At 52.1% G+C, this 16,621-nt stretch overlaps 1 protein-coding gene across 1 annotated transcript; it reads right to left on the reverse strand.

Moving 5' to 3' along the window:
• Window positions 1–609: 609 nt before the first annotated feature.
• ADORA2B (adenosine A2b receptor) lies at window positions 610–15,199 on the reverse strand. The gene is made up of 2 exons (XM_065647058.1): window positions 14,686–15,199; window positions 610–2,510 (listed from the first exon to the last, which is right to left on the reverse strand). The coding sequence occupies exons 1-2, from the start codon at window positions 15,048–15,050 to the stop codon at window positions 1,817–1,819; spliced, it is 1,059 nt and encodes a 352-aa protein (XP_065503130.1). The 5' UTR covers window positions 15,051–15,199; the 3' UTR covers window positions 610–1,816.
• Between the last annotated feature and the right edge of the window lie 1,422 nt (window positions 15,200–16,621).

The raw sequence follows: 16,621 nt of genomic DNA on the forward strand, positions 1-16,621 counted from the left end.
GTCCAGCTTCTCACTGGTTGCGGTGATGCTGCTGGCACTGGGTGCTTCGGAAATGGCACCACTTTACCATGCAGGGACCTTCAGGCAAGGGTCCCATTTGTAAGAGGGCCACGAGGTGATGGCAGGTCTGAGCCAGTCAAGAACAGCTGGGTCTGCACCACCATCGGCCGTTCGGTGTTTCTCTGACTCCCCTCCCTGTTCCTCTCCATTGTGGAGTGAAACTGTGCTGCAAAACAAAGGCCATGCTGGGAACACCGGTCCACATACAGGGGTGCACATGCCAGCACGCCAGCAAGATAAGCGGAGCTCATACTGCAGAAATCAATGTGCTGTTCTTTCTACCTTTGTCTAGTTTTGCATATCACAGTTACATATTAAATCAGGTGCAGTGATTACTGAGCTGCGGTTGCAGAGTGTTATCAACTTGCAGTACAAATTAAAACTGTTCTGCTGACGAGTGACTGAGCTTTGTCCTCATGAAGGGCCAGGGCTCCGGGCCAAGCGCAGCGGCCAGGCTGGCCCATCTGCGAGGGGAGCTGCTTCCACAAAGAGCTGGGCCAAAACCAGTCCCAAGTCAAGGCATTCTAGCTTCTCAAGCAAATTACCTCCCTTCCCGTCTCTTGCTACTGATGCAGGTCAGGATTAAAATAAACAGTAAAAAAATAAAAATCACTATTAGGAAAAAAAAAAATAAAAGCACTCACAGCTTCTGGGGGTTACTGGGCTTCAGAGGAAGCCCAGCAAGACCAAGTTTTAGGAACTGGGTGAGCTGCAGCAGCTGGCTATCACAGCTAAAACCTGCCCTTCTGAAAGCACTGCAAGGCTGTCAAGTTCTGACTTGGGGGCAAAAATCTCCTTGTAGAGATCATGTCACCAAGGGAGCGTCTGCACAAACCTCAGTGGCTCTGCATCAGACCAGCTGAGACCATTAGGGCACTTCTGCCTTTCGCATTTTGAGAGCTGGAAACAGATTTGAAATGAAACCTGTTGCATTGGTCTGCATGATCCTGTAGACCAAAGTGATTTAAAGGCAGTGAAACTGCTGTTCTAAAACTTCAGTCAACTCTTTTCTAAAATTTTTCTCTTTCAGTAAGTAGGGCTTTCATACTGGGGCCAAAAATAGCTGGCCAGTTCTGATCTTGCTTTCCCATCAACACGGTCACGTCCCTCAGAGCCTGGAATGCAGATTCGGTTTCACACCAGCAACTGGGCTAAGTAAGACTTTTTCCCATCAGAGAATACTAGCTGCATCAAACAATTGATGGAATAATTAGGGTATTACCAAAGTGCTGTCAAGTATGGACTTAAAGAACAACCCAAAAACGGACACAAAGTTATTACTCCTAAATGAAACAGAAGATTAAAAAAAAATAATAATTAAAATAAAGATCCTAGGACTTGACATGAGCAGCACAATTAGGGAAGCAACCCCAGCATGTGGGTCTTCCACTGTCAATGTCTGACCTGGAAAGGAATTGCAGGGTGTTTCAAAAAGATGGAACCAACTTGAAATCACTATGTCTTTGCAATTGGGTCCATCTTTTTGAAGCACCCTATCCAACATGCTCACCAGCACTCACACAACCTGGGTTTACAGTTGGGGGTGAGCTGTGCTCAGTCTCCCCACTCAGGTTATTCCTCTAGGAGGCACTGTGTTAATTACAAAAATAAAATTTAAAAAAAAATACAGCTGCATAACTGCATAGTGGTCATCACTGAGCACTCCTGGAGGAGTTAGCTCCAACTGTTCACATAGGCACAGGGATGGGTAGTGTCGGGGATAGACTGCAGAATCCTCAGAGCAGGACGTGCAGGGTCATACGGACACAGAGGCTACCGGAGAGTTCAGGTCGTTGACTGTCAGGTGCTGGTTGTTGTCAGTGTTGCACTTGGGGAAGTTGTCCGTCTTACAGAGGATCTTGGAAATGATCTTGTGGAAGGTGTAGCGGAAGTCCCTGATCCTGTAAGCGTAGATGATGGGGTTGATGACAGAGTTGGCGTGGGAGAGGATGATGGCCATATACATCACCCACTCAGGCTTGGATTTGGAGAAGTCCTCATGGAAGTGAGTGATGCAGTTCAAGATATGCAGGGGCAGCCAACAGAAGGCAAAGAGTCCTACAATGATGGCCAGAGACTTGGCTGCGTGGACCTCTTTCTGCAGGGTGGTCCTGGAGTTGCCCATCAGTTCCATCTGATGTAACTGTTTGCAGGCGACCATGAATATCTTAATGTAGATTCCCAGCATGATAACAAGTGGAAGCAGCACACAGCCGAAGAAGTTGAAGTACACCATGTAGCTCATCGTTACCACGTTCTCAAAGAGGCACGAGATGAAGCAGCCATGGTGCTGTGTCCTGGTGTCAGCCCCTGTCTCGTTGGTGGCGTTGGGACAGCCACTCATGGCTTTATTCCAGCCCATAAGGGGAGTTAGTCCAATTCCAAAAGACAGGAGCCACAGCACAGCGATGAGGCCTCTTGCTCGCTTGCCAGTCACCAGGCTGTTATACCTACAGCATCAAGAACAAAACCAAGATAGAGCCATTAAATAAAGGAGCACCCATGACTTCCCAGCAGTTACAGTCATCAGCATTTTGGCTAATGCCACAAAAGCCCCACCCACACCCACTTGGGAACCTCACCCCTCAGATCACCTGAGGGGTAAAAAATCTCACCTGTGCCCTGCACCTGGGCAAAGTGATTTGGGGAGGTGATTCACTCACTATTCCTGAGAGGAACCAAGCGCTGCCCCTGGCTGTGAACATCCTTCAATAGGAGGTAAAGGACTTAGAGCCTTAGAAAAGGTTTTATCATTCCGTGAGCCTAAACCACCAACTGCTAGGAGGGCAGGAACAGGGGGAAGGCTCGCTCTGTAACCACCAACTTACTCTCTTGCTCTAAGCATCCATTATTGGGCACGCCAGGGCACGTTGCTGGGCTACATGCGCTTCTGGGCTGACTTATTTCAGCTGAGACAATGCTGGCTCTCAATTCTACGCTGTGATCGGTAGCTGAAGAATTAACCAGCACCACCACACACTTAGAGCCTTTATATCACAGCCAGCTTGGGCTGCTTTAACGCCTGCAGCAACGCTGCTTGCACTGGAGCTTGCAGCAGTCCCGTAATGTGATGTCCCTCCCTGTGCTACCATGTGCACTGAGCTGGGCAGTAAGTACATATGTGTGGAAATCAGAGATCCTGCCCGTTTCCCAAACAGTGCAACTCCTGGCTTGCACATGCCGGACTGCAGCCCACGCAAGCTCGTTGTGGCTGCATAACAAAAAAAGAAAGACTTTTCTGAGCCAGTATCTGAAAGCAATTGCTAATGATGGATTGCTTAGGAGAGTTGCAAGTTAGGGTCTGTGTCTCCATCCAGATGTGGAGCTGGGAGCCAGGGACACTGGGCTCTTCTCCCCACATTTGACATCCCTGCTTTGTGCCTTCCTGGGCACCTGCTGCTCTCACATGCATTACAGAGAAGCTCCACGGTGGCCTAGGGACAAGTTGACAAGGGTTGCAGAGCCACGTGCTGCCCCACACCTTTCTTAAGCCCACAGACCGAGTGTCTTCACGGCCACAAAAACAAAGGTGCCCCTCCAGCCCCCAGGTGCTCAGAGACACAAACGGAGCTCGAACCTAAAGCCACAGAAGTCAAGCTGGTTTGGGTGCAACCAGAACAGATGCCAACATCAAAGCATCAGTCAGATCACTCTTTGGAGAAGCAAAGAACCAAGGACTGCCAGAAAGACACCATGAGAAAGCTGTTCCTGTCCTCTCCTGTCTGCTGGCTGACACGCGTCCCCCCGCCCCACACCCGTCTCTCAGTGCTTGTTTACTCTGGCTTGGCTACCCTGCTCCTCCTTTCCTAGGAACGTTTGTTCTGATTTTCTTCCGGCCCGTGAGGCAAGGGAGGGTTTTATTCCCACAGAACCGCAGCTGTGCCTGTGAATCACACTGCGGCTGCCTCCGTGAGAGCCCCGTGTCCCTCTCCTCCTGCAAGCTACGAAGACAGGAGGGTAAGTGGGGGGTCTGCCAGCACGAACCGGGCAGCAAAGAAGGGCTGGGGAAACCCTCGGCTCCTTCTGCACAGCCGCTGTGTGCAGGGCCAGCCAAGGGGATGCGGGAGCAGCTGCCACATTTAGGAGATGCTGAACTGTGACCACAGGCTACAGGGTACATGTCTAAAGGGCAGGTCCAGCCGCTGAGGGGTTTGAGGGATTTCTCCTGTGCTTTTCACTCATTATTACTGAGTCTCACTGCTTCAGAAGATAAGAAATTATCAGACAGGGCATCAGCGAGGCCAAGCCCATTGCTTTCAAAACCCTGTGTTAGGTTTTCAGGAGCTGGAGCTGGTCTGAGGTTGTGGGACTTGAAAACATTAAGATTTGAGTTGGAGCAAGTTCCCAGAAATCTGATCTCTTGGCAAAGCCAGAGTCTCAGGCTACAACGGTGGCCAAGCTCAGTGAGTGCTGCAGGAGCTGCTGCTCTACAGCTCTGCACGGGAAGAGGAGCCCGCGGCTCCTCGGCTTGTGCTCTTCACAGTTAGCTCATCATTTCAGTTGCTTCTCTGCTGCCTCAGTCATGTCATATCCCAAAAAACTATCGTGATAAGACCGGAAAACACAAAATGGACCGTTGTTCATAAAGAGAAACCCAATGCTAAGAGTTTGACGTGTCTGGATCAGGGTGTGCAGGAACACAAGGAAAAGCCGCCGCGGCTCGGCTGTGCTGGGGCCGGTGTCCACCGTGCCGTGCCAGGTTGGTGACATTCGCTGCTGTCCCTTGCTGAAAACTTATGACCCCAAATAAGGCTTTTTCCATCTGCTCTTCTCCTGAACCCTTCTGCAAACATAAGTCTCAGCTTGAAGGTTTACAAATCCAGTTAAGTCACTTAATTTTCCAGTGGCTGTAATGTTGGCATGTTTATTTTAGTGTCGCTCTTGCCCAGCGCACACAGCAGAGCTGCAGCTGGGATCACATTTAAGCCGGGCCCTCTTCTGCGAGCAGGAGGAGGAGATGGAAAAACATGCTGCACTCCAGGTCTGCAAGAGCCAGAGCTGAGCAGCGGGGAGAGCTGCAGGGCTGTCGGCACAGGGAAGAGATGCTGTCCATTGAAGTGGAGAGAGATATTCACAGTGAGCAACACACTCCGTAGATGAACTCCTCATTTTCACAGGGATGCCCTACAAACTCCTCCCGCCACCTCTCCGTTCAGTGGACTGATCTCAGGGATGACGGTGGTCCCTGCTGTGACTACAGGGAAGGGTCACGGCTGGTCGCTGAGCTACCAGCCAGAAGAGGCCAAGGTGAAACAGGGGACAGTTTGATGCTCTAAAATTGTTCACTAATTACCTTAATACACTTATTTGCCAGGACATTGCCTGTATTGCCCTTAATGGAAGTTAAGCACGTGCTTAAAAATAAAGAAGTGCATGACTATTACCAGACCAAGGCAGGAAGAGCCTCGTTAGTGAGCCACCGCACACAACTGCATCCCATCATCAACCACCACCAAGAACAGCAGGCACGGGCTGTGAGGCAAGTGAGAGTCAACTCTTTTCCTAAGCTCTATAAAACATGATCAGACAGTGAGGAACCAACAGATTTGCACAGCTCTGAATGCTCCAGCAAACCCCTCCTTCATTCTCTTCTAGGCTTAATATTATCAGGCAAAAAACTATTACAGCAACTTTACTCACCTAAGTCTGCTCGATTAATGTGTAACAAATATCGAATCTCCTCTATGTTTCTGCCCAGAGGCATCAAATGTTGCTTTAACATAAATAACAGCTGAGTATTTTTAAATGATTTATTGAAATCAAATAACCTGGCAATGCATTTGTTCCTTTTACACCGACAGGCAAAGTCTCTTTACTGGTGCAATCATCATAAAGCAGCTAATTATCACAGCTGCCACCCAGTGCCCCCGCAGTGCTGCCATCACAGAGCCGGTCAGCTTTCTGTTCTGCCAACGTACATGACTATACATTTGCCACCAGTGTCCCAGTCACACAGTCCCACTTGCAGGAGGTCAACTACTTCAAGGAAAGTTCAGCTGCTTTTACCACGGGGCTCTGACCTGCCGCTGGTTCCATGTACAAGTGCTGCTGGGTCTGTACCCGCTGTGCCGTCACCAAAACAGCTTCAGCCGGGACACAACAGCCCACGGAGATCACCCAGCAGAGGCACCGCTGCCCCGGAGCTCCCGTCTAACAAGGGGTGCACAGCAGCAGCTGGGGTGTAATTCAGCATTTGGGGTGATGAGACTTGAGAAAGAAACCAGCAGCAACCTGGAGGAAACATTCTAGAAGGAGACTGTTATTCCTACATTATTTATCCCAGAGAGCAGGAAAGGGGGAGAGCGGGCTCTCCCGCTTCCCTCCTGTTCTGCCCCATGCCCGGGCTGCTGGATGCAGGAAGGTGAGCAGAACTTGGACTCTGCAGGTGCTCTGATGCAAACAAGCAGTGATAATTTATATGTTTCTATTTTAAGCGTGAAGGAAAATACACAGACACCTCGATTCACAAGGGCAGAGAGCGGTTTGGCTACCAAGCATTGCATCCTTGTCATCCACATGCAGCTGTACTTTGCATTTTGCTCTTTTTTTTTTTTCCCACTGGAGCTATGACAGCATGAAATAAGCACCATTGCTGCTGTTCCGTTTGCTCCATGCACAGCCATGGAACGGAGATCGCATACTAGCAGAAATATCCTGGCAGGACATTTTAAATAAATAAATTGCGCCTTAGAGAGGAGGAAGAAAAAAAGAAAAAAAATTAAAAGCTGTGCATTTTAACCAGGAAGGAGTTGGCGGTGAGAGTGAGAAATCTGATTAGCGGTTACAGTATCAGCTGAGGAAGCAGGACATCTGCGTCGATCCCTGTCCAGTTGCAGACAAATCACTTCCTCCCACATCTGTCCCTATTGTGCACAGGGGACGGCAGCAGCGTCCCCCGCTCGCACTCCCGGCCTTCCGCCGGACGGTGACTGCAAACACGCCAGCCCCCACGGCGCAGATGGGCACATGGGGTTACTCAGAGGGGCAGGAGCATCGCTCAGCACCCCGCGTTTTTGGGTGCCGGGAGCAGCGCTGCCTGCTGTGCTCCTGGTGCTCAGCCCCTGCGCACCCACCCGCCGGGGGATGGAGACTGTTCAAGCCTTGTCTCTAGAGCGGGGGCCCATGTGTGGGTGCTGCTCTGCGCTTCGGGCCCGGATGCTGAGGAAGCCAGCCCTGCCTGGCTCCCGTCTGCACAGCGCGAGGAGGAACAACCGCCCGCTCGCCTCCGGTGCTCTCGGGTCTGCGTTCCTGCCGGAGGCACCTGACCAGCGAGGCCACAGCTTGTACATTTGCGGGATCGCTAAAAGGCATTTAAAGACTAGAAGGCTTTAACTTCCTCCGGGGCTTGCTTTGTTCGTGTTATACGGCGTTTTCACACCAGGCGCTGCTGCTCATGAGCTTAAACTATCAAGTGCAAAACCCTCTCAGCAAGATACCCATGTGCTTATCCCTCCTGTCTTCCCCTGGCCAGAGGCAGAGCAGCCGGGAGAGTGACAGCTGCCCGCCACAGCCCCCAGCTCCCAGCTCATCCCAGTTTATCCCAGTTTATCCCAGCACACCCACCTGCAGGCTGGCACCTCAGCCCTGCCACCACCACACAGCATCAGCTCAGGGCAAGGGATGGCTGAAAGGCCCCAGGTTTACAGAACCAAGAATGTGGGAAGGAGAAATGCAGGAGAGCTCCGTTTTGGCCCAAAGCACCCTGCAAACGGCACCCGTTTGGGTCATCTGGAGAAAGGAGAAGGGAGACGGTGGCTGTGGGGCGGGGAGCGCTGGGAGGGGGCCGCAGAGCTGTGCACGTGTGGGACACCAACAGCAACAGCACCTGCCACGTGGATGTGCAAATATTTTTCTCACGCACGTGCTTTCACAGCAGCCGAGCAGGAATTCACATTCACTGTCCTGGTTTTTGTCCGTAGCAGCTGCTCACAGCACAGCCCGGCCGCCCCGACGGGGTAAGGAAACGTGACCGAAAACGGAACTAAGAGCCACGGGGTGGGAGCGGGGCGCAGGGCGGGCTGTGGGCTGGCCGCCCACGCTGGGCAACCCCACGCTCCCCCGAAGACGCCTGACGCCGGGGGTGCCGGGGTGCACAGAGCTGCCGGGGCACGGGAAGGACACGAGCTCAGCGCCCCGCATGCTGCTCTTACGCTTGCTTCAAAACACGAGCATCCGCCTCAAGACAGCCATGTGCAGGCAGGAGCGTGTGATACCTGCCCACCCTTCGTGCTCCAGAGGGTGTTTCTGAGTCCCAGAGCACAAAAACCTGGTTCTCCCTGCCCGAGACCACAGGGCTGAGAGGAGCCTTGGGAGCCTTCAGCCCTCCCAAGCTCTTCCTCGACACCACCCTCCCTCCAGGCTCTGAAGCCCCACGTATCTACCTGGGGGTGCCTGGGGCTGAGAATTTTTGTCATTCCGAACCTCTCCCAAGTGATGGGAGGGACGATGTGAACGCCAGGGTGTGGGGTGACCAGCGCTGATGCACAGTGCATGATCTGGGGGTACAGGCGGAGCCCCAGCCATGGTGGCACCGACCCGTCTGCACCGCTGCTCCTGCAGGGACCGCGCTCTGCCCCTTGTCCCCTGCGGGTCCAGCAGCTCTGGTCACGGTGCTCAGTGACGCGACGGTGCCCACAGGGCACTGAACAGTGAGCGTAAGTGCCCGAACACACACCCACCGATGTGCTCGCAAGTTATTTGTGGCTCATGCCCAGGCCTGATGTCATCCATAGGATCAGGGAGATAATCCGCGCTTTGGCACGTACCAGTTCCCTGAGCCACCCATCAGACTTCGCAAAGCCGCGAGAGCTGATGGGGAGGGGAGAGGGCTGACACGTCTGTAGGCACAGCTGGCGCCACTGATCCCTGGCATCCTGTGCACCAAAGCCGCCTGTAACGCAGTGACAGGAGCCCCGACACCCCCCGCGCAGCCCCTGCCCGGCACAGCCAAGGGCCAGGCCAGAACACTCCTAAAAGTCTCAGTTTTGCAATCTGTGCTCACTGCTATGAAAAACAGCAAATTCAGGAAAACCCCAAGAATGAGCCCGGTAATTACGAAGCAAAATAAATTTAACTGCAAAATAAAACAGTTCACTGTCAAAACATTTTGGTTTAATACATTGTTTTTGCAGGGAAATCCAAAAGCCTTACTTCTGGAGTAAAATTCTGCTAGATTTCAAAAGCTGCTTCTTTTCCATCTAAGAATTAACCTGTATTTTTTATCGATTGAGCTGACCAAAATGCAAAAAGCTCCTAAACCCAAAGCTCTGGGTTCTGGCTCAGCCGACAGCCTGGAAACGAGACTTTGAGCTGCGTGCCGACTGTGGTCGCCCCCTGACATCCCCTACCCCCAGCTTCTGCAGGAGCTGAGGTCTCAGAGACAATTCATTCCCTTCCTGACAGGATTTTTGCTTTTTTGGGAGGGAAGTGACCCCCAGGGTGGAAAAAAATATAAAAATTTGAGACAGGCATTTTAAGGAAACCAGGCTGCTCGCAACTAAAAATAGCTGCCATTTCCCCCTCCGGCTGATGGCCATGAGGGCATATGTGATAATTGCTGGGTTTTGTTGTGCTTTTTTGTCCAGAGTCGGCTGCATCCGAAGCCCGGAGCAAGCAGCAGCCCTGGGAGAGCCCTGGGAAGCCGAGTGGGTGCTGCCGGCCCCCGGCTGCAGCACAACCCCGCCACGTTCTGCCCGAACTGATCTCAACTGACCTGAACTTCCTTAAAGCTGTGACAGCTCTGCTGCTGAACCAAACCTCCTGCCTGCAGCACTCAGCGTGTTTGCTGCACGTTAAGTTTATTAATTGATGGTAACCTTGGCCACGCACAGCCGTCTGATGGACGAGAGGGGCAGAGCATCCACGGCTCTGGAAGAACGATGCCTCCCGTGCCGCTCGGGTCTCGGGCACCGCGCATGTGAGCTGCACGTGAACCAGATGAAGGGCAGGGTGAGGATTTCCCTTGAGAAAGGAAATGAAGCAAGGGCAGAAGAAGGAAGAGCAGCTGCAATTCTGCATGTCGTTGATGGCACACAGAAAATGGCACGTGAAGACCAAGGCTTTGCTGAGGAACAAACTGGGGGTTGAGAGGAATCCGGGACCAGTTCTTGGCTGGAGGAGAGGGAAGCCCTTCCTCTGCAGCAGGGCACGGCGAGGGCAGGTGGCTGTAAAGCGTCAGCCAACCCACCTCATGAAAGGACACCGTGCAGCTAAAAGGATGAGAAAAGAGCAACCACGATCCAAATGGAATTTATCCCCATGAGGAGAGTAGAAAGGAATGGGGCTGTTGTTTTCATCATGTCAAAGATGAGACGCAGCAGCTCCTGTGGGACACACAACACCATTAACATGTTGGGATGCAGCGCGGGTGCTCTGGCTGCCGGGGGCAGCGAGGGCTCAGCAAGGAGCAGAAAGGGAGAGGGCACAGTCATGGATAACCCCGTTCTAGCTCATGGCAAAGCTGCCTGGGGACGTTAGTGCTGCATTTCTGCTAGGGATGAAATCAAAGACGGGAGAGAACTAAATCCAGGGAAGAGGAACAAGCACCAGATTAGCTCAAGCCACAGGGAGTCTGGGCTGATTTTCCCTCTGCAGGTCCCGGGGGGTGTTTGCCGGGTGGGCAGCAGCACCGCAGCGTTCACCGTCCTGCAGGAGACCACCGGCTGGACAAGGGCGCACACAGCGTGATGTTGTACAGGCTGTTTCATTCTGCTTTTGCTCTCTGAATACAGGTGCTCTTCTCCCTCCCTAATTCCTGATACATTTGTTCCAGGCATCTCTCCATACCTACAATTATCAGCCACGCCAAATAATTCTGGTTAATGCAAATAAAAGGGAAATATTTTATTCCAGCTACAAATCTTCTCTGGCTCGCAGCTATGGGACTGCGGGGTGAAATCCAGCCCTGGAGAAAGCCAGAGAGAGAAAGCCTCGCACTGCTCTTGTGCCAAACACTGTGGGATGGATTTACTGCTGCTGAAAGACGCTCCCTTGCCCGGCTTTGATATTCTGCTTGGAGGAAGCGCTGTGGGGGAGTGAGCTTTTGAGGGGGGGGTCAGCCCGGCAGAGCAGGGATGGTGTTTGGTACCTGGGGGCCACAGGGACGGGCAGACGCGGGTGCTGATGCCGCCTGGTCAGAAGCACTGAGGACTGGGAAGCAGGACAGGGTCAGCGCCTGTTTGAAGACAAGAAGCCGTGTCCTGGTGTGTCGGCCAGGGGAGAAAGGACCCAGGGAAGGGCTCAGAGCTGCAGCTGCACGGACTGGGCAGCACGGTGGGGGCTTCTCCACAAACAGTGGATTTGTCAAAAACAAACAAATAAAACAAGAGTTTCAAGGGACAGAAAGAATTCGTGGCTTCAGGTCAAATTCAGCAAATATTTTTAGCCAGAAGAGGGAGGGTTGTAAAACACCATTTTTAAATGTTATGAGATTTTTGTTCTGCAATTGTCCAGATGAGAATTTGTTAGTTCCTTTCCAGCGAGGATGCCTCTATTTCAAAAAGCAGCACAGCAACATCAGAAGGGTTAAGCAACTCAGACAAAATCTGTCAGGTTGGTCGGGATCACTTTGTTTTACTAAAACCTCCAAACATTGCTGTTTCAATTTGACTGAAACAATTTTCCTCTTCCCCATGGGATTTTCGGTTCAGCCACAGGACTGAAAAATCCATTACTAGCCTGGCTGCAATGCAAACGTCTCCTGTGCACCCCAGCCTGCCCAGCCTCTGGGTGTGCTTAAATAACCCTGAAATAGTATTAAATCCTATGGCATCCTGAGTTCTCACTGTGCCTACAGAGGCTTCCACAGGGAGCTGGTGGATGTGACAGGGACACTTGTTTGCTCTGCAACAACTGTGCTATTTATCGTAATTGCTATGTGGGGCTGGGTACAAATCAGTTTCTTAAATGTTTAATACTTCATCGCCTGTTATCGGACCCTGCACTGGTCTCCAGAATGAGAGTTTTAGCGAAAAAAACTTTTCCTAAGGTCACCATTCCTACAAAATGATGAGCAGCTTTCCCTTTCCATGGCGCAAACCTCCTTCCAGAAACAGCACATGAATGTACCTGGAGCGGGCAGCGGGACAAATTCCTCCCCCTCGCTGCCAGCGGCACTAGGGAGCATGTCGGGAACAATGATGCTGATGAGACAGCTCTAACCAAGCCTTGCTTGGAAAGCCCTAGTCCAGTAGAAAAGTGTTTTGCCAGCATAGTTTTATAACCTCCTCTGTCCTCTTTTGATCTTGGCCGTACAAATAAAAACGGCCTTTCAGTACCAGCCCCTAAATCTCCCATTGCCGAAGCAATGACCTGCCCATTGCCCTGCATCCCAGCAGTGAGAACCCCCTGTCCTTTTAAAGGAGTTTTACTTACTGGTCACCTCTGAGAGCAGTGAAATGGGCCTCAGTGCCAAGACCAAGTTTAATCCAAACTTCACACTCCAGACCAGCCTGGGATGGATGGACTCCTGGATCTCCATTTACAGCTGAAGGGGCTGTGTCCAGCTAGAAAGTGCTCATAGGAATAAAGATGTTCGTGCAAACAGAATAAAAGATTTGGCCTAAGATGGGGCGAAAAAGCAATGTTGGCAAAGAATCCCAAAGCAACACAAACTGCCCTGGGATTTCATCCCACACAGGTATATAGATCTAATGGAGAGTCAAGCAAACCTGCTAGAGACCAGGACTGGGGGGAAAAAAAGAGTGTGGAGGAAATACTTGTTATTTTGTCAGCTGGCAAAATCACTTCCCTTCTGCAAACACATAAATGGTCCCCTCAGAGCATTTCTGATCTGCGACTCGCACCTCGGATTCCAGCAGAGTAGAAACTGATCTCACAAGCTTCAACTTCCTCAGCCAAGTGCTGCAAAAAGCAGCTTGTGGTACAAAATTAAAGAGTTCTAGTAAACGGCCCATGCTTGAACAGCTTGCTTGTGGTGGATGGTGTGATTAAACTGAAACTTAAAAAAATCCAACCTGCTTCTGTAGCCGCTACTGTGCTGCTGCCCCCCAGCCTGAGAAAGCCCCACACGAATGGTAAAAGGCACCAAATAGTTATCTGGAGCCCATGTGGGTGTCAGCCCAGGCGGGCGGCCGGGCAGCTGAGCAGGTCGGAGGTGCTGGCACCAACCCACCCGCTCTGGCCCCTCTCCCCGCGAGGGCTGCAGCTCGGCTCTCGCTTACTCTACGTCCCGTGGAATTTCCGAGCACCGAGCCCTGATGACACACTCAGCCACTCAGCGTACATGCATTTCCACTACCAGTTTTTATCATCTGCCTGATGACTAATTAATATTTGCCCAACATACGGGAGTTCTCTGATGCAAGGTGCCAGAACGGGGTGAAGGGGGGTTTTTTTTGGTTGTGGTTTGGGTTTTTTTGTTGTTTGGCTGGGGTTTTTTAAGTAATTTTAGGGTAAGTTCATTGCTCGTGCAAGGGAGATACCAGAGATGAGCAGAATCTAGGACAGCTGCAACGTAGAGAGTTCAGCCTGAGGTCTCTATGCCAGATCTGCCCTGCTCCCCACAGCCTCCACTCCTGACCAGTCCCCTGAGCCGTTCTGGACTCCCCAGGGGTCCCATCAATGTCTGCTTCTCAGGGAGGAACAACAGAGACATGAAGGAGATGGAGACAGACTCAAGGCATTTGTAATGCAAAGCTGGGGATTTGCTGCACTTAAGCTTAAGGAAGCTGCTGCACCAGTTCACTGGTGAAGTGCCTGTAAAACAGATCAAATACGTTTTTCCCAAGTACATTGCAATGTCCCATGGATTAGAAGGAAACATGTCTTTTGATGCTGTGCATGGATGAAAAGCTAAACTGTAAAATTCTGAAAACTGAGGTACGAATCCTTTCCCCTTCGCCCTTCTCCTTTCATAGCAGATGGACAAAGCTGTCACCTTCTGACATTTACTGATCTGTGCAGTTGCTCACAGTAAGCACTCAGAAAGAAAAGGTACGTATACAAGCACTGAAACACAATTTCAGCATTTGTAAATGCAACAAATTGTGCTTTCAATTCATTCATTATGTCCCTCTAAAAACTGGAAGTCAGCCTAGTTAGACTGTAGTCGTAGCCGAAAATGCAAACTATGTACAAAATCATATTAAGATCTACTTAGATAACTTTCAGCCTTTCTGAAGTATTGTGACCTGAGCTCAGGAAGAGACAAGAGCTCTTACCAAACAGCCTGTAAAACTACTTCTCTAACAGGCTGGGAAGTAAGAGAAAGAGGGGTTGCCTCTGTATTTAATTACCTGGGAGATGCCCAGACACCACAATAATGGGGGCTGTATAAATACCTACATAGATTAGCTACAACTATCCCAAGCACACAACTACATCAATGCATAGCTCCCCCCTGCCAAATGCCATTGATCCTCCCAAGACAAACATCCTAAAGAAACTGAGCTTCAAGGTGTATTTTGAAGTTGGTGGGAGGATACTGAAAACTTGATCGCAGTCCTGCAGTGAGTACAAACTCTCTGGTACTTTCATCATCACCTGTGGGCAGCAAACCTCTTATAGCAACACTAGTGACCAGATGTTCCCGCACTCGAAGGCAAGGAAGGTCACAGTCTAGGCTGTCGGGGAATGTGGCTACGTGCGTCCGCTCCAGTCGCTTACCTCAGTGGGATCTTAATAGCCAGGTACCTGTCGATGGCCACGGCCAGCAAGCTGAAAATGGAGCTTTGGGTCAGCACCAGCACGAAGCAGGCGAAGAAGAGGCAGCTGTGAAAATCCACCTGGAATCCGATGCTGATGGTGATGGCAAAAGGGATGGCTAACAAACCCACGGCGATATCAGCCACTGCCAGGGACACCAGGAAATAGTTGGTGGCATTCTTCAGGGTACTGTTGATGGCCACGGCCCAGCAGACCAGGACATTACCAGCGATAGACAGCACAGCGATGATCAGTTCCAGCACGATATAAGTGGTTTTCATAGTGTCCATGGCGAGAGCCCAGGGCGAGGAGCTAGAACCGTTCATGAGAACAAGGTACTTTCCACCGGGCGCCCGTCCGCAGGTACCAACAGGCCACGGGGCAGCGCTTCCCGGAGAGAAACACCCATGTCCGGGCTCACCGCCGCCTCCCGCCCGGCTGCCGGGCCCTGGGGGGCCGGAGGGGCGCGGCGAACCCCGGGCCCCCCGCTGCCCGCACCGCCCGGCCCCCGGGGGGCATCCGCGGCTGCGCTCCCGCGGGCAGCGCTCACCGCCCGCCCGCCGCGGGGCCCGCCCGCTGCGCCCGCCGCGGGGCCATCGCCCGCCGGCACCTCGGGGCGCGACCGGCCGGGCCGGGCCGGGCCGGGCCGGGGGTGAGACGGCCCCGCCGCTGCGCCGCCCGGGGATGCTCCGCCGCCGCCCGCCCGCTCGCCCCGCTCCCCGCGGAAAAGCCGCTACCGACCGCAGCGGGGCTATTTCTGCACATGGGGCGAGCGGGGCGGGGAGTGCGCGGCGCCGAGCCGATTGGCCGAGAACCGGGACGGCACCCCCCGGGGACAGACACCCCCGCACTGCTTGGCCCCGGGGTAGCATCCCCGCATCTCCCGGTCCCGGGACAGCACGCCCCGGTCCCGGCCCCCCGGGCCCCGGGACAGCACCCCTGCACCGCCCGGCCCCGGGACAGCACCCCCGCCGCTGCCCCCGGGCTGGGTGCTCGCCCCGGCTATTTTCGGGGCGATGCGCTGCAGCCCGGCGTGGGGACACTTTGCCAAACGGGGAATGAGAAGTTTCCCCCGAACATTTCTGCCCAAGACGAGCCGGGCTCGGATGTTGCCACCGCCCGTTGGTCACCGCCGGCGGCACTGCCACACGGGGAAAAATCCCCCCGCCCAGTGCGCTGAGCAAAAGTAAAAGATTTCACAGAAATCATGAGACCACTCAGGCTGTGGACAGTTATCACGCAACGTGACATTTCCTGATGTAAGAAAATGGCAAAATACCATGATTAGCAAATAGCATTACTCACAGGGCTACAGCTGTTAAGCTTAGGTCTAAGGAACTTGGAAAAAAATTAAAACCTGGTGCAATCATCAAAGAAAGGGGTTGTCTAGTGGATCTTAAAACCAGCAGTGAATAGGAAGACAAATAGAATTTAGTAACTACTTACCATTTCATCACACCTTTCATGCTTTATATTGCGTTCACCATCAAAACAGCCAGATCAGAGGCTGAACTTCACACTGGTTTTGTAGCATCCAGCAGCACTAAAGAATCCAATACAGAAAGCAGAAAAAAAAATCCAAACAAACAAAATAAGCAAATAAGCAAAACAGAAAGTAAAAGAATTTGCCTTTTTTTTTTTTTTTAAACAAAGTTGGAAATTAAATCCTGTGGAAGGGAAATCTTTCTGGGGATCCGAAGTTAAAGCAGAGCAAAAACACATGGGAAAAATAGAAGCAATTTTTTTTTTTTCTGTGGACGCGATGTAAATGGAAACACTCTCATTGACTAGAAATGCTTTGGATCAGACATATGAGGAAGAGCTCCTAATTTATATGGAATGGAGCCATTTTTTTCAAGCTGGACACCTCAGGAGCAGAATGCTTAAGGACGACCAG

Source organism: Caloenas nicobarica, chromosome 17 (assembly GCF_036013445.1).
Source record: "Caloenas nicobarica isolate bCalNic1 chromosome 17, bCalNic1.hap1, whole genome shotgun sequence".
Taxonomy (NCBI): Eukaryota; Metazoa; Chordata; class Aves; order Columbiformes; family Columbidae; genus Caloenas; species Caloenas nicobarica.